This window comes from Alligator mississippiensis, chromosome 5 (assembly GCF_030867095.1).
Source record: "Alligator mississippiensis isolate rAllMis1 chromosome 5, rAllMis1, whole genome shotgun sequence".
In the NCBI taxonomy this organism is placed as follows: Eukaryota; Metazoa; Chordata; order Crocodylia; family Alligatoridae; genus Alligator; species Alligator mississippiensis.
Window position 1 is genome coordinate 54,280,006 of NC_081828.1, and position 26,215 is coordinate 54,306,220.

A 26,215-nucleotide genomic window follows, 5' to 3' on the forward strand; every position below is an offset into this window, starting at 1 on the left:
TTATGCAGCCCTCAATGGCTTGCCAAAACTCAGTAAGTGGACCTCTACCCAAAATAATTGCCCACCCCTGATGTAGGGGCATTCCCCAGGGACAGAGCAATACAAATATGTGCCACTACTGTTTCTCCCCAGGGAAACGCATATGTATGCTCATCTGGATGTGCCCATTAATACTCAATAGGAAAACTTACCATAATCTCTTAAATATAGAACTTTCTAAACCATAAATGTTTAGCATCAACTTAACAGTAAATTTATCCGGAGTTCTTGTGCTACTGGTGAAAGTCTCCTTTCAAAGAGGCAGACCTCCCAGCTGCTGATCAGTGAAGGCAATGTAGTGTGAAAGTAGAACCAATTTATTAAATGAGGGGCATGACGCAGGGTTTTTGAATAATTGGCTTGGCAATAAAGTGTAAGATGGCTAATAGTATGGCAAAATTTGCCCTTCTGCTGCTTAGCTTCCTGAATACCAGTTCCTTTTCCATTTTGCTGGCAGCACCATAAATAAAGCATTATTGTGCTTGTGAAAGGATTTTTCCACATTCTTGCCATGGGCAGAACAGATGAGCTAGGGAAAGAAGTTGCACATAAACCAGTTTAAGTGATCAGAAACTGGTTTAAACCTGCAACAGAACAGAAGCTCAGTGCACATAAACCAGTTTCAAAATGGCTAAAGCTGATTTAAGATGCACCTGGTTGAATGTAGTATCAGATTCAACTGATTTGGGTCAAACCAGTTTATGAAACTTCTGTCCCAGACCTTCCTGGTTCAAGTTAAATCAGAGGCCCCCCAGCATCTCATCATATTTTGCAGCCCTGGGTTGGGCTGTGTGGTCTGCTCCAGAGAGCAGGACTGGCCGTGCCCCTCTGCTCCCTGGCTGGAACAGTGAGGGTGGCTGACAAGGGGGTAGGAGGGGCAAGCCTGGCTGGGGATACAGCCCTGTCTGGCAGGGGGAGAGGAGGAGAAGAAACTGCCCCCTCTAGGCAAACCCCAGCTGGGGACTGGGGCCAGGGAGAGGAGGGGGAGGGGGTTAAACAATCTTCCCTGCTCAAACTTACTGCTGGCTGTGGACTACAAATCCCAGAGGCACCTAGAAGCAGGAAGAAGAAATGATAAGCAACCCTGCAGAGTCCTGCTGTTGTGATTTTTGGACTACAAATCCCAGAGACCTCAGGGACAGCAGGAAGAGGAAGCGAATATGTAGTCCATACTAGCTACATGTGAGAGATCCATGTTCTAGGACCCCCAGCTTCTAGCCCGAGCCACTGCAGGCATGTGGCTGCATTTCCTGAATCAAAAGTAAATAAATGTCTGTTCACTTCTGTTTCAATTTAATCTATGCATCTCAGACTAACTTGCAAAGACTAAATCAATTCAGCCTCAGGCTTTTTGACTTTCTGTACTTAGCCATGGAGAGAGGGCTCTTGCTACTAGGCCATTTGAGATATGTAGCTCTTTTTATGCAGGATTAAATGTCTGGTCTTATCATTGGGAAGATAGTTCATAACCATATTTCCAGTGACCTGGTACCTGTTTTAAATAAGAGCTGATACAACAGAGAAGTGTGAAACAAAGAAAAGTACAGCCTTTTTACACACCAGAATTACACTTAGGTCTGTTTTTAAATGCAGCGGATAATGAGATGAGACTTCTTGTGTGCAACTTTAGAAACTCTTAGGCTTCCTTGCATGTCCTGGGCTCTTCAGGGTTCTACCAAATTAATTTCAGTGTCTTTTTTACACATCACACTTCTGAACAAAAGCTGATGGGAAAATACCAACCTTCCCATTGCACTGGCCTTCTAACCAGTCTTCATTCACTAGAAGATAAAAATTACACTTGTCACTCTGTGTAAGTTTAAAAAACAACAACACAAACTACTGCAAACAGTTCCTGAGATAACCTTTACTGGGTAAGTAGATATGCTGAAAGGCTGGCAAAGATATGGCTAAAATAAAAAGGGGCTGATGATTAATGAGGTATTAAAAATAAATAAAAACAAGGGCAAAAAGAGCTGGGCAGGGAGGCAGCATAGAAGGAGCAAAACCCTATATTAATGAGATCCCTTCCATATGGCCACCAGTTTATTTCCACCTCGTAGCAGGAGTCAGATCTAAGGGCAGCATATAGGTAAATCTTATTTGTATTCTGAGGAGTGCCTTTAAATCCTTTTCTTTCAACAAGTTCTCTGCCTCCTCCCCTTTTTTGCTCAAAGCCCTTGAGAGTAATGAAGTAGACATAGCAGCTCCAGTGCAGAGGACTCTGCCTCTTAACATTGTTTGTGCTCACCAGCATCCTCTGCTCACAACTGCAACAGCCTTGGCCTTGCGGTTGTATGGCAGGCACTGACTTGAGGGATCAGAACCAAAATACCAGCAAGGTCTAATACGCATCCTCACATATAATGATGTTTGAAATGTCTGAAATACCAGGCGTATATGAGGATGTGTATCTGATCTTTCAAAATACCAGCAAGATCTAAGTTTAATACAGAAGTTTACCTTAAGAGAGAGAATGGTTCAGTGAAGAAAAGAAACTGATTTAGGGAGAAGGACTTGGAAAATAAATAACTTCATTTTTTCTGAGACCGTGATGGTGGCAGTGATTCAAATTGGACATTCAAAGCTGTCGTCATCGTCCCCCCCCCCCCCCCCGGCCTCCCCAAAAGAAAAAGTGATCAATACATTGATACATTGATAAAGTTTCCAGCAAAGTCATTTAATCTTGGGAGCAATGTAAAATTTATATATGTCTATAACTAATAGATTATAGAAATGGCTGCCTGGAAGTGGATTGGAAAGGGAAATATAGTAACGCTCGTATTGTGTGTGGACAGAACTTCTGCGGGGGAAGAATGGACCAAAAAATCTGGGAATAAGGGGGGAACTTTTGAGAGGTTTGCTAGTGTAGACTTGGCACTCCTTCACCTGCTGCTCAGTGGATCAGCTGATGAGTTTAAAATCCTGCCAGCTTCATAAAGCAAACAGCCAATGGAGCAGAAGCTGCTTTTACTATAATAGGTTTGTGTCTATGAAAACAATGGATACCTTTGGAGTCCTGGGAACTCATTCTGCAGGTTTCAAATACAAACGCAGGTCTCTTAAGGGTGGGAAGTGAGGTATACCTCCCTTGACCATCTTAGCACAGGACTACCACTTGTTGAGCTAAGATCACACCCAACAGGCTCTACAAGCCTCCTTTAGTTAATTTGGTTTTTCTGAAAATGGTAAAATGTTGCAGTAGGTGTAGGGTGTTGCTGGGGGAGGAAGAAGAGGTGGGGAAGGAACTGAAGAATGAGAAACCTGTTGCCGAGCAGGTGGGCTGGAACAGCTGGAAACGGCAGACATTTTTCTCTCTGGTTAATTTGCTTGCTCCAACCTATGGCTCAGTAGGTTCCAAGCACAATATGCATGAAGAAGATGCAAGAAACTGAAAAAAGGGACTAATGGTTTCTAGTAGAGTTGATGTGCTGAAGAGCTACTGGTGAGCATCAACCAACCAAATTAATTTTTAACGTAGTTTGGAAGTTCCTGTCAAAGTCAGTGGAAGCTCCTGCAGGTACCCTGAAATCTGGCCAGTGCTCTTACAAGGAGTATTGCATGTCAATGCCAGAAGAATATAGTTACCTTTGGATAGGATGAGTATCACATCTCCTGCCTGGAATTCTAGGTCCTCTGGCTGGGTGGCTTCATAACTGTATTGCGCTACTACTCTGTTTGCTAATTCCTCTTCTGATGTTGCTTTCTGGGTATCTTCCTCTGTTTTGCCATCTCCTGGAAAATCTTGATCTCCCTAGTAGAGAAAATAGTCTTTTTTAAGATCCCTTTCATTTTTTATTCTTTGGTAACTCTTTAAGAAAGTAGGCAACTGAATCTTGCACACCTTGGGGGAATGATCAAGTCTGTCTGACTGTAAATTTCCTTGAGTCAAAGTGAAAGAACCATTCAGGCCAATATGTTATAGTCCGTTCAGACTTTCCCCACTACATAGTTCTTGGGCAATGGACTCATCTTTTCATGCATCTTGCTAAATGAGCTAAGCCTGCACTTGTGTAAGAAGGGGGTAGTGAGAGTTTTTAGAACTGATTGGAACAAACTCGTTGTTTCCTTAGTGCATGTATCCAGTACTGCTGTCCAGTTAGCTGTGGGACCATTTTTAAAATACAGCACATTTTCAAGTTCCCAAAATGACTGCTTCTGAAAACTGACTCTGAGCATGATACCAGGAGTCACTATGGAGGAAAGTCAGTGTTTAGGTTACTTTTGAACCTGGCCATGTCCTTGATTCCAAATCTAAAACAGTTTGCTACGAGCCCTGTCGGGCTCAGTGAAAAGCTCTTCCAGAAATGCAAAGGAAGCTGCAAGCTGTAGTGCTCATTCCTCTGTCAGTGGCGAACCTGGTCCTCCCTGTGGCCAGAAGCATTCCTTTTTTTTTTTTCCAAGTTTCATCTTGGGGGGATGCAATGCATTATTAAAATCTGAGGCTTTTTGTGACCATTGAGTTGACAACTCTTTTCTATTTACCCAAAGTTTCAGCTCAGCAATTTAATTTAGATGCCACTTTGCTGCACACCACAAAGCAGTGGCTGCTTCTAGTCTTAAGACAAGTGGCATGTCAGTGACAGATGCAATAGCTAAGTGATGTCAAAGATAGGGGTGGGGCTCATGCGTCCAGATGAGTTGGGAGCCTTGCATCAGAGGCGTTAAGGAAAAGTGCACAGTATTGAAAGTGGGATTTTTGCCTTCCACTCAGGTTTACTTTAATTCAGAAGCCATAAACTCATGCTTAGGCTCCTGTTGCAGGAACACTGGCTGAGAGAAACACCCATGGCTTGAAAGTGTCACTTCTCATCAGTAAAAAACAGCAAAGTGAGAGCTCCTAGTGTTTGCCAGCCATCTCTCAATTGTGAGGTTTATATACAGGGCATGAGGAAAAATACAGCTATGATCCCTGCAAAGAGCCCTTCCTTATATAAGAAGCACAGCCTGCCTGCCCAAGGGAGCCACTTTGAGTGACTAAGTATAAATAGCTTCCTCCCCACAACCCCACTAATGTAACAAGTGTTTGTAGAGAAACCTGTCCACCTGCATTGTTTCTGTCACTGTTCTTAACTTGTCCTATTAAGGCTTTTCAGTGCATGTTCTCAAGGGTCTGACTATCTCTTTACGGCTGCTACTGCACTTGTAAGAATTGTTCAACTTCCTGCAGTGTCGGAGGTGCCCCCTCTCTGTTTTTGCATTTGTCAGAGCTGGGTCTTCCCTGGTTGAGTTCTAGTGTAGGAAAAGAAAAAGCTGTATAGGTAAATGAAAGGTGCATTGTATGTGGGAGCAGGTGTGCAAAAACGTTACTTCTATTCATTGACTCTTCAAGAGGATTGGATTTGCATGGGATATCAAACATACAGTAACTTACAGAGGTGCAAGAAAGTAAGTTCTTTGGCTTGGGATTCTTGGGGTGATGGGCAAGGGCAGCTGCTCCCCCATTCTGGGGCTCCCATAGGGGCTTTAAAGCCACAGCCCTTTGTAGGGGAAGGCACATAATATTGCTAGTGATTTCTCTTTATACCATAAATATAAAGGTATTTTTAAAGAGATTTTTATATACACACATTTAAAACTGACTTTTTTTTTCCCTTGGGAGTCACTGCTGGGAGTGGGTCTCCTGGGAGCTTTCACATAAGGTTCCCCCTGTCTGCAACCTTCCCACAATGTAGCTTGTGATCTCTTCCTCCCCACCCCCCAGGAGCTTTTTGTTCCCAGGCTTTCACACAACATCTGTCAACCTAACGTATTGTTCATCCCTTGAGAGAGACTGTAGCACAGTGTGGAGTGGAGTCAGAGGCCCTCTGAATCCTCGTGTGTGAGCAGCATAGGATGGGACACTACAGTGTGCAAGAGGGAAATCACACGGGCCAAGCAGGGCTTGGCGAAAGGGGGACTGCTTTACTGATGGCTCCTCTGGTCCTGTCTTCCAGCTCCTGATAACAATTGGGCTGGTGTTGGCAAACATCTGCTCATTGTACAAGAGCCCAGTCCTAATAATTAACTTGGGGCCAGATTTGAAAGAATTGCAAGTTGCTGTAATTTATCACACTCTGCCGTATTCCATAGCTCAGTACATGTTCCTCAGCTCCCTTAAATTTAGTCTTACCTGCTTCTACATAACCATCCCCTATTCACAGATTCTCTCTGAATTTGTCCCATTGATTCCAAGATTCGGGTTGTTGCAACTTGTGCGTTGAATGGCCAGACAAGAGGAATGCAGGGAGGAGGGTGGGGGGCACACCTGCTTCTGGGTCCATCAGTGCACAAGTTATTTGATGTAAGCTCCCTCATATTCACATGCTGGGACTGCTCCTTACAATTCTGACACACCTGGATTTTTCAGATCTTCCCTTTCAAACCTTCAGGTCTGAGATCAGTAACATAATGGGGGAGAGGTGACCAGGGCACCAGCTGTGGGTGCTGACTTGGGGAGGGGAAGAGGGGTGCAAAAATAGCTGCTGCTGCACTGCTGTTCCATGTACCACAACCACCCAGGGCAAGGAACTGCCCAGTTATACTTCTGTCCGAAACTCATAGAGATATTACACCCATCTCAAGCTCCACCAGCAAGGGTTTCTGCTGAGAGCAACCTACAGATCCTGGCTGCAGTTGGTAAGCATTTTAACCAGCTGTTACTGACCTCTGTGCTGCCGCACCACAGTGTCAGACAGTGGTCTTTAGCGTGGCTCCAGGCTGTCTTCATGCCCTCCTCACTCAGAACCATGAGCTCACCACTACCTGCAGGCCGGTACCTGGGCACAGGGAAAAATTAGTCCTGAGCTGAAGCCCCTGGAAAAAGGATGATGTTGATGCCAGACAGCGGCTCACCTCAGTGTTGTGTGCTGCGTCAAGAGCTCAAGCTTCTTGCAGACCATGTCCAAAATCTCGCTGTAGGAGAGTTGAGGCGTGGCTTCCATTGCTACTGTGTACTTGTAGTGCACCTTGAGAATGTATGGGCTTGGGACAGCTGTGTCTCCCACCTGCAGGCAGTGAAATGGATCGGAATTGGCAATCTGTACATCAGCATTTACATTTGACTGACTGCAGATATGGAAAGATGCATTAGGAGGAGAAGAATGGGGCCTGCATGAGCTGGACCTGGCAATGGAATATGTAACCATCTCTAGGACACTGTTTCAAGTCTGAGCTAAGTTGTTGGTGACCAAAAGCCTGTTAGCATCTGTTATCAGGAAGACCAATAATATGTGCACATGTACAACAGGTGGCTTTGATCCTTTTCCCAGCAGACTGGTATTCTTGTCATCAAAGCCGCTACTACAAGAAAGTCTAAACACCCAACACTGACAGTTCTTAGAAACCCAGGTGTGAGCCATAGTAACAAACTCCTTATTTGATGAATCCTTAAGCAGGTTTGGGGTTATTTCAGGCAAATGGGGTGAGGTAAACATAAGCCTGTCCTGCTTGGACAGGGAAGGAGATAAAGGATATCAATAACTGATTCTTACTACAAGTGTAGAAAGATCAAGGAATCTGGCATCTGGCAGTCTTCACATGACATTTAGGTGCCCTGAGTCTTATCAAACATTTCAGAAAGGCTCTTAGCCTATAACTTCTTTGAAAAAGTCAAGCAGCTTTAAAAAGTCACTAGTGCTACAGTGATTGGAGGTGCCCAGATGATCACCCTGATGTACAACAAATGCACACCCATATCATGGACACAGTATATCCACTGCTGAAGGACTTGAGTCCACAAATTCACCACAATGCAGGATTTGTTACCTTTGTCTCTTTCATCCGCTGTTTGTCAAAAGTAACAGGAACATGATCTGAATAGAACGGGAAGGCAAAGTAAACTGGTAAGTGACTGGACTCCAATTAGATAACTCTTGTCCTTCTGCATATGGAAATATATGCTCTGACCTGCTGCGGCTCCTTCCTGCATTACATCGAACAACAACAAAGCCCAGTAACTTGTTTAGGTTGCTACAAGAGGTAATTTAACTGGTTTAGTTTAAATTACCATTATCCTCTCTGTGCCTCCATTTCCCCCTCTCTCCAGACTGCAGATAACCCTGTTTCATGGAGATATTATAAGACTAAATTTACAGAGGGTTGACTTCAGTGGAGCTGTGACAGATTGCCCTGAGAAGGATCTGCTCCCACGGTCCATGAAAGCTTTGACATTCTCAGTGAAATGTCCCACAGAAGTGCCACAGTGCTCTTCACTTTGTTCTAAGGATTTTGGTGCAATAAAAGTGCTTCTGGAGCTGAAGATTTCCTGAGACTTACGACTCAAAGACGGGTTAAATTTTATAATTGATCAGCTAAGCTTGCAGGGTGATTCACTGTTTAGGACTGGTAGGGGATTGAGAAGTATTTCTCTGTGGAAAACATTTTAGAAAAAAAATGGAAGGGCATTTTTCAAGTTTTCAAAAAAAGCTGAAATTTGCTAGGGAAAAAACCCAACAACAACCACATTTTCATTTTAAATAAACAAGTCTGTTTAATGAAAATTCAGCCACGTCCTTCTGTTTCCTTTCACCTTAATGTGGCTTTGTTTGGGGCAACAGACTTTATTGAGAAAGTGAATGTTCTGTTCCAAACATGCCAGTTGGTTTCTGCCTGAAACCAGCCTGTTTTAAAGAGAGCTTTGTTTGGCAGAGCAAGATTGCAATTGGCTATTGCCACCACCCTGACATATTGATAGCCTCAGCAAAGGCCAAAAAGTATCACCCTAGAAGTTGTTTTCTGGATCCTGACGGACACTAAATGCTACAGTTGTTCTGCAGATGTCTGTTCCCTCCCTGTCCTGGGGTTATGAAGCATTTCACTCTTCAGGGTTGTCGACCCAGCATATTCACCAGCACAAAACTTAAAATTCAACTCAGACTAAGGGCTTTAGTGACTATTTTGTGCATCAATGTTTTATGGGGACTTGGCTTTCAATATCCATGCTTTTCCATGTTTTGGCTAGAGACTGTGTACACTTAACTTGCATGTACATGTTTCCTGTACATGTTAAAATGTTCAGTTCTCTAAGGTTATTCTACATACCAGGAGTTACAGGGAGAAACTAAAACTACCCTATGAATATGAGCAGGGTTAAAAGATTAAAGAGCTCAGGTAAGTCTATGCAAAAACATTCCCTTTGCAGTGTCCAGTGCGTGTCTTCCTTGTGGTGCTGAGCATTTAACCACAGGTATTAATCTAAAGTAACACCAGGATGCTAAGAACAGCTGTCTCTGTTAGGCAGTTTCTGTTGGCTAACAGAAAAGTCTCTGTAGTGTGGGTCCCCTAGAAAAGTCTGGATTTTGGACTTTAACAAAGGTTTCAAATCTGGGAATTGAGGCCACTCGCTCCCCACCAATTATTTTGGATCTTGTACACTTGTCTAAATCTTTCCTGGCTTAAACACTGTGAGGTAGCACAAGGCGTGCCCTGTTGCAACAGTTGTCCAGTCTGCCACTGAAGGAGTCCTGCTTTTATGTTCTTGTGGCAAATAGCTCCAATTTACTCTTGAACCAGAGGACAGTGTCCTTGCTTGTGCCTAGGACCCAAAGCACTTCCACACCTTCACAGAGGTCACTAGCCACTCCTCCTTTCAGGCCAAGCCTGTTAAATCAGTGTGGCACTGGAGATCACCAGGATATAGAGGAAAGTCATCCCTTTGCTTAGCAGAAAAATACCCCACTGCAAACAGCTCCATCCTAAGTGCTACAACAAACCAAAGAACAAGTGCAACCCCAGGTAGCAGTACTGTTTGTTCTTTTGCTGAATTCCCTGTCCTGAGGACTGAGCAAGCTGGGTTCTCCTAGCTCCCTTGCTTTGGCAAAGTCTCTACCTTGTGCCTCCATTTGTCCATCTGTAGAATGGGGGTGCCCTGTACCCTGAGCCTGCAGCACCCAGGTGAGTCATGTGCATGCTGCAGGGAGGTGCAGCTGCAAAGGGGCTCAACCTCATGCCCTGATGCTCAGCAAGCCTTTTGGGGTGAGTCTGACCACCCGGACAGCATCCAAACAGACAGACCCAAAAGCACTTAGGAGCACACATGACTTTAAACCTCAAAGGGACTTGCCTTAAGTCACTTGCAAGTCCTACCCCTGCTTGTATCCCATTCTCAGCCTCATACGATGCTGCAACCGAGTGAGGGACAGGCCATGTCCCTGGCTGCAGCAGCAATGGCTGCAGCTGGCTGGGGCAGACAGCAGAGCAGGGGATGCCTGGGAGTGGAAGGACACACTGTGAGGTGGGTGATAGAGCCAGAGTGCCTGGCCCTGAAAGATCTGCCCACAAGCCATTGCTCCCTGGGTACTTCCCGAGGGTCCGTGGTTACTGACCTGGTGCTGCCTGTCTGGGTTTTTCTGGAGCATTGAAACTGGGTGGGTCAGGGATGTCGAGCTCTGGGGATTTTTCCTCCTGTGTGGGATGCAAAAGTAGTTAGTGTTACCATGACTGGTCAGAGGACACTTAGTAGGGGGAGCTCCAGGTAGCTGGGACTCCTCTGCTCTCCATGGGAGCTTCCCTGTTAGCACAAGAGATGCAGCTGCTGCTTTAGTGGGGCAGGAACAAAGTATCCAATTCCTGCTGAGAGATGCTGCTTGCAGGTATCCTAGTCCCCTGCTTGCAGTTGCACTAGTCCTCTGGAGTAAAATGGCTTCCTGCTGGAAAGTTGCCATTCCCCTTCCGTGATTTCCCCCCCCCCCCCCACCTGCAGCACTCCTAGTTTGCCAGACTGCCTTACCCACTGGTGAGGTCTGTTCTGTAACTCCACCGCCTCAAGGTAGTTGTATGGAACGATCCCTTTCTGGGAAGAGGAAAAACAGAGAAACTGGGGCGTGTTTATACATTCATGTCACAATGTGGTGACGGCTGTGCCAGAGAAGAGCAGGTCTACTTGGTCCAACCCCTGCCCTTACTCTGGGCATGACCCCATAGCCCTGCAGGGCAGTTGCTGCAGTTTTAAAAGTTTCTCTTGAGCCTTGAGACCTCTTTCAATTCAAGCTGGTGTCTGAACAGCCTCCCAGGCTCTGGTTACGTTGTCTCAGCAGGGGAGGAATGTTTCTTTGTTCCTTGACCCAAAGCTAAGCACAGGGAGGCACCCCTGCATGGTGTATGCTCCTCTCTGATCAGACTGATGAGTTAGGAAGGTCGTGTGCACTGACGTGACTCCGGGGTGAATACATGCGGGGCTCAGATGCTGGCTGATGGGAAGTAACGGAATGACAGGGGGTGTTGTTTAAAGAACTCCCCTACTGGTCTAAGGCACCCTCAGAAACATCTGCATTCACAGCACTCCTCAGCCCAACTGTGTTGGTAACAAGATCTCAGTGATGTGGGTCAACTCCAGTGCTTCAGCCAGAACAGAACAAAACATGAAGCAACCCAACAAGCCAGACTGCCCAGGCCCTCATAAACACTACCATTGGCCTTGTAGGTCCCTTGTGTTGGATACTCTGCAAGTACCTTCCCGTTGAACATAACAGTGGCCCAGTTGTCAATTCCCCTGTTCAGGACAAAGACGATGTTCCCTGGAAGGACTGCCAGTTCCTCAGAAGTCTCGGGTGTGAACTCGAACAGGACTCTGTGAGGTTCTCCTTCCAAAGCCCTGCATGGGAAAGTGATGGCTCAGTCACTTAGAGCTGGGGTGGAAGCCCATCCCCTTTCCATCATAGCAAAGTGCAATTCTTGGGTGTCTCACTTTCCTGGTCCCTTCCCCTGCCCTTACTCTCACTGGGTAAAAACAATACCTTAATCAACCCCTCTCTGCTCACGCTTGTGGACTCAATGGGAAGAGACTGAGCTGGAGCTTGTTGGGATGCACCCCTCATCATTTAAGCATCTGCCTCGTGCATCATCCCTGTGCATAATTAGCACTCTTCAGCCACAGACTACAAAGAAGGGTAAGTGAGACGTAACCTCGCCTCCCTTTTACAGGTAGGGAAACCAAAGCACAGGGATAAAGTGATTTGTCCAAAATCATCTAAGCAGGAGTAGTGGCAGGGATGAGAAGAGAAGCCAGGACTCCAGACTCCCAGTTCAGTGCCCTGTCCATTACAAGATGCTGTGTCCCAAAAGCAAGACTGGACAGAGATTCAACTGAAGTATGGTGGAAGCAGTGAAACACCGTGTGTGACTTGCAAAGGGAGCATGTGTGAGCTGAAGTCAGCGAGGGAAATAAATATGGACTCATTACTATGCCCCTTTTCCATGGTGCTTTAGCTAGGGAATGATGTGTTGGGTCAGCCCCCTCAGGTGTTAGGCTGCAGAACTGTGTAGAGTTGCTATTACTGAGGCATGGAAGTTGCTAACAGACAAACAAAAATGTGGAATTTGTGCTTCTGTATGGGTATGAAACATGTTGCATTTGTTCTGAGATCAGTTGTGTCTCTGCTTGTCCTGGAACAGAAAAGTCAAGGGATTGTGTGTACACACATCACCCTTCCAACTGGGGTTTAGCTAGCATCTGAACGCAATGTCACTTTTCTGCCATTGATCCAATTATGCAATTCTGGGACATCTATTTAGACAGGGTCCATCCTGAGACAATGGAAATGAATGTCTATTTAATCACAATTTGTCCCAGGAGAAAATGTATTTTCCCACAATAAATGCAACTCTGGTCTATAACCCAAGTGACTCAATTTGCTCCTAGGGGACTCCCTGCATGCAAGTACATGCTCTCCTCAAATCCTTCTGTCATTCCTTCAGCCTGCAGCTTATAGATATGTTCACACAAGGCAGGAATATGGATTTTAGATCTATGCAAGTCTGCTGTTCTTATTCCTGTTGATACCATTTTGAATACAACCAAGGCCATTCTAGGGTAGATCAAAATCTAAATGTAGCTTGAACTGAGGGTGGGGGCCGTAACAGCGCAGACCTGGTACTTGGGAGAGGGACAACAAACATTAATACTGTTTTCCATATCTACAAAACCAACCCTCTGCAACTCTTGCATGCACCAGTGCCTTCCAGTCTCCCACAGAAGAAGCAGCATTATAACCGTTTTACAGATGGATGTAAAGAGGGGGAATATTGACTTACTTGAGGTCTGTATAGCTAGTCAGTGGCAGGGATGGGAAGAACTCAGCAGTCCTGATTCCCTGTTAAAGCCATCGCTTCACATTTGGGTAGTAACACTAAGTCATAAGATTGTCATTCTCTTGGTTTAGGAAGCCACTGGATCCTTAAGATGGAATCCATAGAGCAGCTGTCTATTTTACTGAGATCCAGTTTGGGCATCGTGGCCTGGCCCAAATCACCCTCCTGCCCTCAAATGCACTCTCGATTTCTCTGGCTGTGAGCCTGCAGCTACTGTTCCCTAGTAGCGCCCTTCCCCTCTCCTAGCCCCAGTGCTGTTTTCAGAATGGGAGGGGGGGGAAACAGAGAGGAGGGAGCTCATTCTGGGAGCTTCAGGGAGGCTCCAATCTACCTGTTCCAGCACTGGCTGAGAAAACCCTAGACCGAACTCCCTCTGCTCCCTTTTCCCCCCTCCCATTCTCAAAAGAGCACTGGGTCTGGGAAGTAGTGTAGACACAAGTTACTGAAGCCACTCCATTTTGGAGCACCTTCATCTGAATCCTCATGCAATGATTTTTGTAGGATTGGGCCCTTTTAAAGAGCTCTACAGCTGTGCACTTGTGTTTGGTCATGGTTGTAGAGTGCTTTCAGGGGCCAGATCAGGTGAAAAGTGTAACTTCTGTCAGTGCCTTGTGATTGTGATTTAAAACCAGAGCCTTTAGCTCACATATCTGCTGCTTATGGCATTTCTCTAGCCCTACTGCTAGCCTGTTTGTTGCAGTGCTAGGCTTAAGCTAGTCTCTATGTCTTTACATGTTGTTTTTTATCTCCTGGTTTTCATGTTGCTTACCTGAGGATTTCTGGTGTCTTTGGTCGGGGTGGAGGATCTAAAGCCTGCAAGCAAACAAACCAAATCCTACATAAACCTACTTGGTTCACACCCTCCACAGAGGAATCCCTCAGGCCTTCAACGTTTCTGAAGCCCTTCTCCAGCCAGTTTTTTTTTTTCTCCCACTAATTATTTTTTCAACTGAGGTGATTTCAAAGCTCCAAGAGGCTAGCAATGTTAAACTGGGCCCCAGTATTCACTCCCAAGGTGGTGTCTTAGCAACTTCTTACCATTCTGTGAATTGCCTGCTTATACTTACTACGGGGTTAATTTTGGCACACACCTGGAAGATAACATGACCCCGTGATTACCACACTTCCTTGACAGCCTCTTGAGGAGCTGTAATGAAAGCCTTTTGGGTGGCTTAAGGACCAGAATAGATCTTAATTTCTCAATAAGAACAAATGACAAAAGTCTCAGAGTCAGAAAACTGTGACTAGCAGAAGAGAGAGAGGAAAAAATAAAATAAAAAGAGAATTACACTAATCATATGAGAATTTCAGTAAGTTTTACTGAAAGCCATCCATGCCCATATCTCTTCCCTTACTCACTATAGTGCTGAACGGGCTACCACGTTTCCAGCCAATATTTACTCACCTGTGGCTGAAGTGGTGCAAACCCTGAAAAATTATCCTTGTCGACCACGGATGCCACAACCTGGAGCCAAAGAAGGACATTTAGTTAGTTACGTGGTTATTATTGGCTTTTCCTCAGCTTTAATTCCTGCTCATATCCTGCTAATTCCTATTAATATCATTCTCTTGCTTGCTGCTTGCTCTGATCCAAGCAAGTCATGTCCAAGACTCCATAGATTTGGAAACTCCTAGCTACCTGCCTGCGTTTCAATACGTTCTTGTCTTTGCAGGCAGTTTGTTGCTCAAGTGTTCCTAGCACTGAGGAACATCCAGGTGCTAGGAACTGCTGTGACTTCAGGCTAAATGCTTTGCCAACCATACTCTAGTTCAGTAGGGTACCTAAACCCATCCCAAAACTGAAATCGGCTTTCAGCTCTCACTGTTAACACCTTCCAGGGGATCCTGACAAGTTAACATTAATTTATATCATTAATTTGTAATGCTCAAAGGAATTACATTTCTAAATCCCTTTCAATGTTATTGGAGCACCTCAATAGCCCTTAGGCTTCTTTGAAAATCCCAGCCTTTAAAAAGTCTCTCTCCATGTTGCTGACCGCCCCTTGGAATATTTGATCTGCTGGGGTGATGCCTGTCTGATCCACTCTGCACGTCTGCCACTGCTGCTTTGTTTTTCTGTTTCTATTTTTCTCTGTCTCATGAACCATAATATTTGGCTTTCACCAAGTAAAAGAAAATGCTTCTTTTATTATTAATGTATTGACCCCTGTCCCAGTTCAGCTGTGGCATGGCCTTTGTGGAGTTTGTTTAGGGGCGTTTGATCAAGAAAACTTGGAAATTCTCAAACCAAAAGCATGCATCATATTTGACTGGCATGTGCTTCCAGAAGCATTTCTGAATCAGCTGTGGTGGATCAGTTCCAGCGAAATGCTAAATGACTATTTCCTTGTGTCCAGCTAAGGGCTGAGAGAATCAGGGGTAGGAGGGGGAATCATCCTGCAAACAGGTGCATGCAGCTTCTAAATTCTGCCACAGAGTTTTACCTCTCAGTTTCCTCCCTCAACATCTGCCTCAGCTTCTTGGGGCAAAAAGTGTCTGCCACTGTATCCTGCTCATGCTCTCAGCACTCAATGCAAAATGAATAACGGTGATGATTTCCTGGGCAGAGACCACCCCATTGTCCTCCTCTCATATTTGGCTTGAAAGCAGTATGTGAACTTTTTCCTACCGTAGCTTTCCCCAGGTAATCTTTCTTCTCCAGCTGAGCCACTTGCTTCTCATTTGGCCTAAACAGCTTCCCCAGGGGGATCACCACTGGCTCAAATACATTTTGCTTCTGTAGCATACAGAAATCATAGGGACATGTTGAAAGTACAGACACTTCCAGCATTGCCCACCTTCTAGCTCTGCATGTAGCTCCCTCTGGGTGAATTTGGCCCATGTGCTACACAGCTTCAGTCCTAGCCCTCCCAAAAACCCTTCATTCACATTTTCCCCATATGCTGCAAAACCCATGTTCGTATATCAAGCCACAGCTCTTGGCTGTTTTTGTAAAGCTTCTGATACAGGATAGTTCCCCTTCTTTATAGACTTCAGTCTCTTTTATCCCTATAAGCCCCTGGCTTTTTCAGTGGCAGCCAAGATGGCCATCGAGGTACCTCAAGGATAGAGGAGAGTTGAATTTAGTGCAACTGTCCCCACCACCATGAATGTTGCATGCCTCCCGAGGCTGGGGGTGGGGGGGCGTAGCAAGCTCCCGCAGGCAGTAGTCGCAGTGTTGGCAGCAGGGGCATAGTGGCGTTGAGCGAGGAGCTCCCACAGGCAGCCACAGTAGTGTCAGCGGTGGGGGCAGGCCGAGCAGGGAGCTCCCGCATGTGGCCGCAGTGGTGTCAGTGGCTCGGGGGAGGGGAGGGTGCTGGGTGGTGAAAAATAGAGGACATAAAGGCGTCCAGTTTCATATCAATAGAGGACAAAGGACCAGAAAACTGGACTGTCCTCTATAAAACTGGACTAATGGCCACCTTAGTGGCAGCCCAGGAAGGAATCAACACGTGGAGAAATTATTCTTTACCAAAATGGCTTGCATAGCCTTATCAATCTTGTTGTGTCGAGGCTCGCTCTTCAAGCTCGTTGCCAAGATGAGGTGCTCTTCTGCTTTTTTCCAGTCCTCCAGTTTGGCATAGACCAGAGCTATGTTGTATAACACCTGCAAAAAGGAAATTTGTTAAGAAAAACAAAGGCTCAATGAATGGAGGTTCTCAAGTGAACCAGCCTCTAATGAGGAGTGCCTTAAGCTACTGTCCCTAAAAGCAGTAGAGAACTCAGAGCCGAGAGAGCCCCATGTGCTGCCAGTGCTACCTGCTGTTTGAAGATACTCCAAGGGCTTTGTTGAGTCTTATTTTCCTAGAGAAATCTTCTAGAAAGCTCCACCTGGAGGCAATGAGGTGATGTTTGTTAATACAGGGTGAGGGGAAGCTAGGCAGGACTAGCTTCCCGTTCCAAAGATTCCTAGTCTCTGCTTGCCTCCTCTCATAAATCAATCACTTGCTTTTTTGTGAGGACATGAAATCTGTCATGCTTGCTATCAACTCACTTTCCTTCTTATTGGGTTTGGGTACAAAGAAACACCAGCTAATTAATTAGCTCTAAAGTTACTAGTCCTAGGGACCAGCCTCTAATTTCTTCCATGCGAGCTCTGAAGGCTGAATGTTGGCTTGTCACTCATATATGAGGTCAGGGTGCAGTGGTGCACCCACTCCTTGATTCCTGGCCCACCCAAATTTTAAAGCCAACTGCCTGGCAGGTGCAGTAGCAATGAGGGAGTCAACTGACTTCATGGCTCCTTGTAAACTGCCTGATTCCTTCTATAGTCTTGATTCTGCCTGTTTCTCCTTTTTAAGTCTCGATGTTCCACTAATCAAGCTACCCTTTCTTCTGTAGTTCTACTGTCTGTTAGCTGTTTTTAACTCTATCTAAAAACACTAACTCAGCTGTAGAAATGTTAACTCGGGTGAACGTTTATTCAGCTGTATAAGCAACTTTCAGTGAAGTACTGGATGCATTATCAGGATTCTCAAGAAGGCTAGATTTTGTTTTATGAATCTGAAAAAATATACATTTTATTCTAATAGCTAATGTTGCAGGACTAATGCAACAATATCTTTGGATTATTTTGGCCAAGTTTGTTGTGTTGTTTTTTTTATACAAAGTACATGATATATAGCAAATTAATGCATGTTGCAGTTAAGTTATATTTGGTTTTGCTTTGATCTTAAATGGAATAATATAGCCCTTAGGCCCTTAGCATATTAGTAAAGTCTCTAGTTTCTTTTTAACTGGAGAAATATGTGTTGCGTTATATTTGATGTATCACCTCCCACCTTTTTCTCTTCCTATATGGAGGCCTCATGTCTGAGTTACACCCACTGGCTGTGTGGCATTGGATTGCAATATATCTTCACCACTTAACTTGTTCTGCTTCATGGATAGCCTTGCTTGTTTCAGTGTCACATTTCCCGTATGCTCCTTACCTCACAAGCAAACAGCCTGAACTGCAGCCCCAGGATCTTATAGTCTATCAGCAGGTTCCCTCGCAGCTGAGCCAGTGCTTCTTTAAAGTCTTCGACTGCTGAATCATAGCTGTAAAGCAAAGTTAATAATCTGTCAGGGTCCACCAAGAAAAGGGCAGGGCCTTTTGCTGGCTGGGCTGCCTGGTGCCTTTCAAGAATGCAGTCTTGTTCTCATCCTGAGTCACTTGGCCAGCTAATGACATGCCAGTAGCCTTTTACCACAGCCCAAGCCCTTCATCCTGAGTCATTCTTGGGAGAAAAGAGGCTGTCCAGATCTAGGCAATTGTGTTCTGACTCTTCATTGGCCAATTGTGCTTGCCAGTCTCAAGGCTTTTGAGTCTGTTACCTGCATCTGCTTTAGACCCAAAGCTGTGACCAGTGTTAATATTATTGTGTATCATTTATATTCTGGTTGTGCCCCATCACATTAGGTGCTGTGTACACTCCCTTTTGTAAAGGTTTCTTATATAGGATTTAGCTAATCCTCTCATTGCTTTTAAACACACACTGGGAAATTTCCGAGGCTCCCAAGAATAGTCTTCATCCGTAGGTTGGGACCACTGCTAAGCATGAGATAGTATTTACCTTGTTAGGTGCGTTCTGGCTCCAGTTACCTCTGCAGCATTCCAGCATGACTGACTTGTCAAAAGGCTTCTCTGCCAGTCAGGGAAACAAAGTTTGACTTTTACACACCCACCCACCTCACTTCCATTAGGGAGTTTCCAATACTTACTTTTCTCTCTTGTAAAATACTGTTCCTCTCTGGAAATAGGCCACAGCCAAGTGCTTGTCACAGTTAATACTCCTGGCAAATGCCTGCAGGGGATAGGAGATGATTCATACATGAAACCTATTCCCCAGAGAGAAGTTGCAAAGGGAGACCTGGATACGGAGTATAGGGATGGGGAGAAGGCAGCAGCTGCAGCTGCGGCTAGTGCTGCGGTAGAGGGGAGAGTGGAACAGAACCTGGCATGTGCGGTGCTTGCCTTTGACTGGTAGGAGGCATGAAACCAGCATCTCAGGAGAAGGGATGAAATGAAGGATGAAATGGAAAGGGAAATGTGGAGAGAAGGAAAAGGATTGTACCTCCTCTTTCCACCCTTCAGCTTTGGCTCTTGTGTTTCACCTGGCCAGAGGCCCATAAATTAAATACCCCCCCACTTCCCCCGCCCAGCACTGAGCAGCAAGAATTAAATGAAGTATGTGACCTATTGTGCTGTAACTGTCTCTTCATCCTGCTCAGGACAGGTCTATCAATTGCTGGGCCATCCTCCCTAATAGACCATTAGTCACTATGTGGCTGCCTGTTGGTGTGAACCGCCAGGTTGGCAAATACTCCATGTGGCATCATCTGGTTGGCTGAGCAGTGGCTGAGCTGCAGCACGGAGGAGTTCTTCCCCTTGCACCCAGCCAGGCCAGCTTGCCAGCTACCTGACAGGTTTGTGCCGAGTGCCCTTCAGCCTGTCAGGCACAGATGTGTCTGACCTGCGAGTCAGGCTGTCAGTCATTTCATCATCAGTCTACTTCTGTCAGTCCTCTCACTTGTCAGTGGGCCCTTCAGTCTATCTGGCAGGGCTGGGTGTGCCGCTAAGTCGGATTTGAATGTAGAAGAGGCAGGGGCAGGAGGAATCGAGATGCTCTTACTCACCTGCTCTGCCTCAGCCAAGTTCCCCAGGATCAGATGGATGGAGCCAATGTTAAAGCAGAGTTTGGAGGAGGGGTTCTGAACTGAAGTGAAGGCCTCCAGCGCTGCTCTCCAGTCCTTCTGATCGGCAGCACGTACCCCGTCATGCCATAGCTGGATCGTCTCAGCCAGAGACATGGTTCCTCAGGAGCCTTCAGTGGGGTATCTGGTAGTGCGATGGCAGGTCTCCCCACAACTTGGAGTGGCTTTTCCTTACTCTGGGCCCTCTTTCCTCTGCACTGCAGCTCGGCCAGTGCACTTCTACTTGTACTTCTGTATTCCCTCCAGCACCCACACAGTGTTCAATGTCGCAAACTTATCAGGAAGTGTCTACACTTGCCAATGAAAAACAGCCCTGCTGAGATGGGGAAGTACAGCAAATGCTGGCTGACGTGAATCCGAGCAGCCCCTTGCTGTGTTATTATAAATCCTCCTCCTCCACCCACGGCTATTCGCCTCTTTCGGTTTTTTTTTTTGCCTCATGGGATCTATAATTTGAGGCTTATGTTTGGCATCGCACTGCTGTCAGTGTAGTCACAGTTGAGTCAGAGTTCATCAGTGATGTGGCATAGAGGAACTGGGGCATGAAGAAAGAAGGTCCTGCCATGTTCCTGCAGCCGTGTTCCTTTTAAAGGAAGCGCGCACGCTCTTAACTTCCAAAGGCAGCACCTAGCTGCAGGCTGGTTGCTGATGGGAATTCCCCAAAACCTCTGTTGAGAGCGAGAACTCAATTAGGCTAATTATGCAAATGCTCTCTTTGATTGGAGGGGTCTGTCCCAATGCTAACCATTAGCCTTCAGCCCAGCTCCAGGTAGCTAAATATTAATAAGCTCCCACCAAGAAAAATCACAGACTCTCATGAACCATTCAACAGCCCGACTATATTAAACAGACTCAGAGAAGATACCAAAACAACAGGTACGTATGAAAAGTGATTAATACAATTATACACAATGGCAATTACAGGACTATATACACAAGTTGGGGGAAGAAACAACATTTTGAAGGGTCACAGCTAGGGACTGCACTTCAGACAACGCCTATCTCACTTAACCACATACAACACAACTTACAACAATTCTCAACAGCAGCAACAGCAAGTAAACCAGACCAGGCCCAGGTGCACCAAGCACAACACAACTTGCACTCCACAGATGCACAGACACCCACCAATGCACACGCAAACTCACGTGTGTGCCCGTAGATGCAGCTTCTCAGCCTATTTAACTCTCTCAGTCACACCACTCATGTCAATCTGCCACTCATCCAATCATTCAGGAAGGAAGGCTGCCAATCTCATGCAACCATACTGCTGACCCTACCTGAGGTATAGAATACCATACCACACATTGGCAACATTTTCCCACCAAAACTGTATTATACAGTATTGCCAGCCCCACCATGCCAAAAATCATGAGACGAACTCTTAAAAAATCAAGAGATTGGCACGTAAATCATGAGATGCTAGTTTTGAAGTGTGCGTGTAAGGGGTGTTATTTGTGAAGGTGTTGGGGGCTGTGGGTGTGTGTGTGGGGGGGGGTTTGGAGCCCAGGGAGGGAGGGTCCCCGCACACCCTGGCAGGATGCGAGGTACTGTGGGTCAAGAGTGAGAAGCAGCAGCAGGGCTAGGTGGGCTGTGGCTTGGGAGTGAGGAGCAGACAGACAAAGATACAGACACACAGAGACACTGATAGACACACAGACAGCACCCAGCTGATAAGTAGAGGGAAGGGCTGGGAGTGGGGCAGATTGAGGCCCCCATGGTGATGGAGGGAGTGGGGCAGGGGTGAATGGGGCCCCAGTGCTGGGGCAGGTCATCCAGAGGTGCAGGGGAGGGACACTGCTTCCCACAGCAGCGAACACCACTGAGGGAGGCATGGGGGCATGTGCCCCCCCCCCAAGGGGGAGAGGTGGACTGCCCTCTGCGGGCTGAGGCTCTGCACCCTGGTGCCTCACCCCAAGAGCTCAGCTGTGTGATGCCATTGCTGCCTGCTGGGCGGGCAGGGGATGTGGGGTGCGCTGGCACATCCCCTGCCCACCCAGTGGCAGGAGGCACACTGGATGTGCGGCTGAGCTCCTGGGGCAAGGCAGCAGGGCACAGAGGCCCTGTCCACAGTGGGCACCCCACCTCTGCCCTACTCTCCCCCTCCCTACCTCTTTCCCTCCACTTACCAGCTGGGAAAATCCAGAGATCTGAGGGTTGGATCCAAAGATCATGAATCACAGTTATTTTGACTTTGAAAGCCTGAGTCTCACCATGGTTTTGAAACAGTTGGCATTACTGAGTATATAATAGAGGCTGACTGTATGCTCACATGTCTAAAGTAGGCAATGGACCTATAAAGTTAAAAAGTTTTTACTATATACAAGGGGACACTGCAGCTAGGGCCAACAGTTGCCAGCAGCCCAGCTGGTAGCATCATCTTCACTGTCCTCCAAGGGTAAGAAGAAGGTGGAGTACATTAAGCTCTTTTAGCAGGCTCAGGCAGGGGTAAACCAAAAATACCCTTGAAATAACCGTAAAATGCTGCTGAGTGTGTACCTTGGTCACATAGACAAGGGTGTTGTAACACCTTCAACTGCTTACAATGGCTTCCTCCTCCAGAAATGTCTTCAAGTCCCCTTGGCATGGGGAAGATGGACTGGTGTCTTCTCAATGGGTATGTTCAACCTGAGGCAGTTTTCTTCCCATGTATAAATCCTTGAGCAACATTAAAACATGGCTAAGGCTTGTAATAAAGCTGACTGAGTTGAACTATAACCAGGATATTAATCAGGAGGTTACAATGTTTTGTGTGCCTCAGCACTTCAGCAACACTGTGGCCCATATCAGGAATGATTACATCTGGTTTTTGCTAGCTCCTCATGGGTATCTACCCTTCAGTGCGATCTGCAGACCTAATGCAGTGTCGTTTTTCATCTTTCTCACCTCCTCAGACGTTCTTATCTGATTGCCTCATTGCATGGTCTGGTCCTGGCTAAGATGAAGAAACAAAATGTGTTTTAATCAGTTAAGGGACTTCCTTGATGTAACTGGTTGCTTAACCTCATAAGAATGATTGCATCTCTTATTAGCAAATTAGCTGAAGGTATGAAGATATTCCCAAGAGTGCTGCAAGTTAAAGAGCTGAATACATTGTCAGGTGTGCTCTCAGCCATGGGGACTTCCCCAGTGGCTCATGGAATTGGGATCAGGTCTCTAGGCTTTTTTACTGCCAGCTGGCTGGTTTGTATCTGGTTCAAGCAGGTCATAACAAAAGTCACTACTCTCTTATGACTGTAAGCCTATAGAGTATGACCTAGCTTTTGCTACTGCCTAATAAAGAGGTGTTTGTTTCATAATGTGACTGCTAAGCTTTACATGCTGATAATCTGCCTTAGCAGAGAGGTCAAACTCTGAATAGGCCATACAACCTAGGCGGGCTTTCCTCCCAGTGTAACTCTGGTCCTGGGGACAGAATCAGGTTTAATTAATCTTGGAGTGAGGTTGGCATGTTTTTACCTTAAAAGCTAATTGAGGTCAACCCGAAGGAATAGACTTGGCTGACTTCAGCCAGCTCCTTGAGGTAAAAGCTATCTGTCTGAGCCTTAGCTGGGAAAAGGATCACCCCAGAGTAAGGGAAGCTTCATAGTTTCATAGTAGCTAGGGTCAGGAGGGACCTGAACAGATCATCTAGCTGATGGGGGTTTCTGAGCACTCTTACCCCCCTTGCTTCTCTGAGGGACTGTTACCCTTTGGGCCTGGAGGATCGCCCCCTTAAGGTACAACCATCCCTCACGGACTCCCATCTCCTCTACCTTCTGGGCCCTCAGTGCCTCCCCCACTAATCTCTGAAGCTCATTGAAGTTGGCCCTTCTGAAGTCAAGGACTTTAGTCTTGCTATAAGTCCTTGACACCCTGTGCTGGATAGTGAATTCCAGCAGGTGATGATCACTATTGCCCAGGTGATCAAGGACCTGCAATCCCCTCACCAGGTCATCCCCAGTGACCAGGACCAGGTCCAGGAAGGCATTATCTCTAGTGGGGCTGTGCACCTCCTGGATAAGGTGAAGGTCTTGTAATACAGCCAGGAACCTATGTGAGCAGTCAGACCTGGCTGTCTGCTCGTCCCAGCAAATGTCTGGGTAGTTTAGGTCACCCATGATAGTGACATCCCTTGACCTAACTGCCTCCATAAGCTGACTGGAGAAGTCCTGGTCCAGCTCTTCCCCCTGGTTGGGTGGTCTGTAGTAGACACCCACCCTAAGGTCCCTTTTGCCACGCCCCCCTTGTAGTTTGACCCACAGTGTCTCCGCACAACCCTCCTCTAACCGGAAGCTAATCCTTGAGGATGCGAGTTGCTCTTTGACATAGAGTTCAACCCCCCCTCCCCCCCAACCTTTCCTCTCTGTCCTGTCCCTTCTATATAGGGTGTATCCCCAAATGCCCACCACCCAATCGTGGGTTTCTGTGAGCCCTACTAAGTCTGGATTCTTACTTGCAATCAGGAGGCACAAGTTCCTCCTGCTTGCTTCCCATACTACGAGCATTGGTGTAGAGGCACTTGAGGCCTCCTGAGGGTGCACGTGCCTCCCCCCTACTTCCAGGGCTGTTGTGGCCCCCTATTTCCAGGACGTTGTTGCTTACTTGGGCATCCCTTTCTCTTGTCACCCTGCATGCTGATGAAGCATCCTCTCCACACGGAGTGGCCCCTTCCCCAGTGAAGCTAGTTTAAAGCCCGCCATGGGTATGTGCACAGCCCCACTTGGCCTGTCAACGCCCACTTTGTGCCTTGGGAAGAATAATAATTCTTCTCTATCACGTCTTTGCAGCTTCTTGTAGACGTTTCACAGTAAAGTGGCAGAGGGCTTTGGTCTTCAGGGGCTGTGAATTCAGCCCATTTCACCTGCACTAAAATGACCTACTTGGGCCGCTGACTACATGACTAGCTTGGGAGTTAAGCCACCTGCCTTCTGTTCCCATCACTGTTATGTCCTGCAGGCAAACCACTGTACCTCTACCTCTATGGCTCAGCTCCCAAGCCAACACGGACTCCTGAGAAACAATGACTCATTTTTAACTTAGAATCCAGTACTGTATGTCTTAACCTCTAATTTTCCTTTTGGATCTCAGGTTAGGAGCTGAGAGACCTGTTTATATCTATTCTGTCCCAACTCACTCCTGTGGGATTACTGTGGCAACATGCAGCAACGTAGAGGAGAACATAGGCTGCAAGCTTCTTTGGCCCCAGGAAAAGAAAAGGGAAATCTGCAAGGAGCTTAAGTAATATGAAGAAAAAGGACAGGAAGACACAGCATATAAGTATGAAACTCCTCTGTGGAGACTTTTGTTCTTTTTTTTGACTAAGAGGCATGTTAAAACCCAAGGATATTTCTCCTTTTAAATGGAGGTAGAAGTGGAGAGGCAAGAAATCAGCTTTTGCTTTCCATTTCCTTCAGCCTCATGGCTTTAAATATATAGTTCCTTTACTAAAGATTTTACTTTAGATGCTAATATGCCAAGGATATTGGCATGGAGCTTGGGAAACAGGAGTTCAATTCCTAGCTCAGCACCTTCCATGCAGCCTTGGGCAAATCACTTCATCTCATGGTGCCTCAGTTTCCCACTTTCTGTCTTATTTAGTTGGCAAACTCTTATAGGGGCAGCCACAGTTTCTTCCTAGCGCACAATCTTAGCTGGAGGCTATAGGTGCTGATGTGTTAGGATAAATACAAATAATAACCTTTCTTCAAATGGCAAGCAATGCTTCAAACAGATTTTTTTTGTTTCTAAAATACAATGTCTCCAATTGGGTGGTAGCTTGATTTATACAGTATCAGTTCAAAAGGGGAGAGTATCTAAATGACACCTATTACAGTAAAATGTAGATAATTCAGATGGACAGACTTATTGCTACTGAAAGGTGAGCCCTTGTATTTATCCCTAGATGGGGAAAGCAGAGTAGGCTTATGGAAAAATGGTGTGTGTAGGAAATGGACAGCCATAAAGATCCATCAGTGTCTAACCACTCTCCTAGTAGAGAGGCTTTTTTGGGGGGTGTAACCAATCAATGTATGTCCATGAGTTATATTTCCTGTGGTTGATGGTGCAAATTGTATCACTTACTGGAGTGGACAGTAGGACTGTGTGAATAGGGAAGTGTTTGATTCAGATTCGGCCAATTCAGAGAACAGCGATTTTTTTTTTTTTTTTTGGATCACTGTCCTGAATTGATTTGGCTGAATCAGCTTTGGAAGATTGGGAGAGATATGATGATTCAGATTGGCAAGGGAGAGGCAGGCACAGCCAGGTGGCTGCCAGTTCTCTCACTGCTCCTCCAGCTATGCCTGCCTCTCCCTGGGTGGGGGAGCCATAGGAGAAGCCCCCATGGCTGCCCTGCCCATCCCCATCCCCAACCTGGCCCCAGCTTAGTCTCGGCACTTAAAAAAAAAAAGCCCTGCACTCACCGGCTGCA

At 46.3% G+C, this 26,215-nt stretch overlaps 1 protein-coding gene across 2 annotated transcripts; it reads right to left on the reverse strand.

Moving 5' to 3' along the window:
- Nucleotides 1–335: 335 nt before the first annotated feature.
- NCF2 (neutrophil cytosolic factor 2) lies at nt 336–20,085 on the reverse strand. Of its 2 annotated transcripts, XM_006278945.4 has the most exons (15): nt 19,726–20,085; nt 18,811–18,893; nt 18,039–18,147; nt 16,580–16,714; nt 15,737–15,844; nt 14,513–14,572; nt 13,877–13,920; nt 11,470–11,611; nt 10,748–10,810; nt 10,344–10,422; nt 7,786–7,832; nt 6,874–7,025; nt 6,686–6,797; nt 3,628–3,793; nt 336–1,820 (listed from the first exon to the last, which is right to left on the reverse strand). In XM_006278945.4, the coding sequence occupies exons 1-15, from the start codon at nt 19,897–19,899 to the stop codon at nt 1,738–1,740; spliced, it is 1,557 nt and encodes a 518-aa protein (XP_006279007.2). In that variant the 5' UTR covers nt 19,900–20,085; the 3' UTR covers nt 336–1,737. The 2 variants fall into 2 exon arrangements, with proteins under 2 accessions (XP_006279007.2, XP_019355867.1); XM_019500322.2 differs by lacking the exon at nt 15,737–15,844.
- Nucleotides 20,086–26,215: the final 6,130 nt, after the last annotated feature.

Bases quoted from the DNA above. Each gene is read 5' to 3' on its own strand.
- NCF2 (XM_006278945.4), bottom strand. From the start codon at position 19,899: ATGTCTCTGGCTGAGACGATCCAGCTATGGCATGACGGGGTACGTGCT. The intron at 13,921-14,512 runs GTGAGTAAATAT...GTTTGCTTGCAG, and splicing joins TTGCACCACTTCAGCCACAG to GCTTTAGATCCTCCACCCCG. The intron at 7,833-10,343 runs GTCAGTAACCAC...CGTTCTATTCAG, and splicing joins ACCCAGACAGGCAGCACCAG to ATCATGTTCCTGTTACTTTT.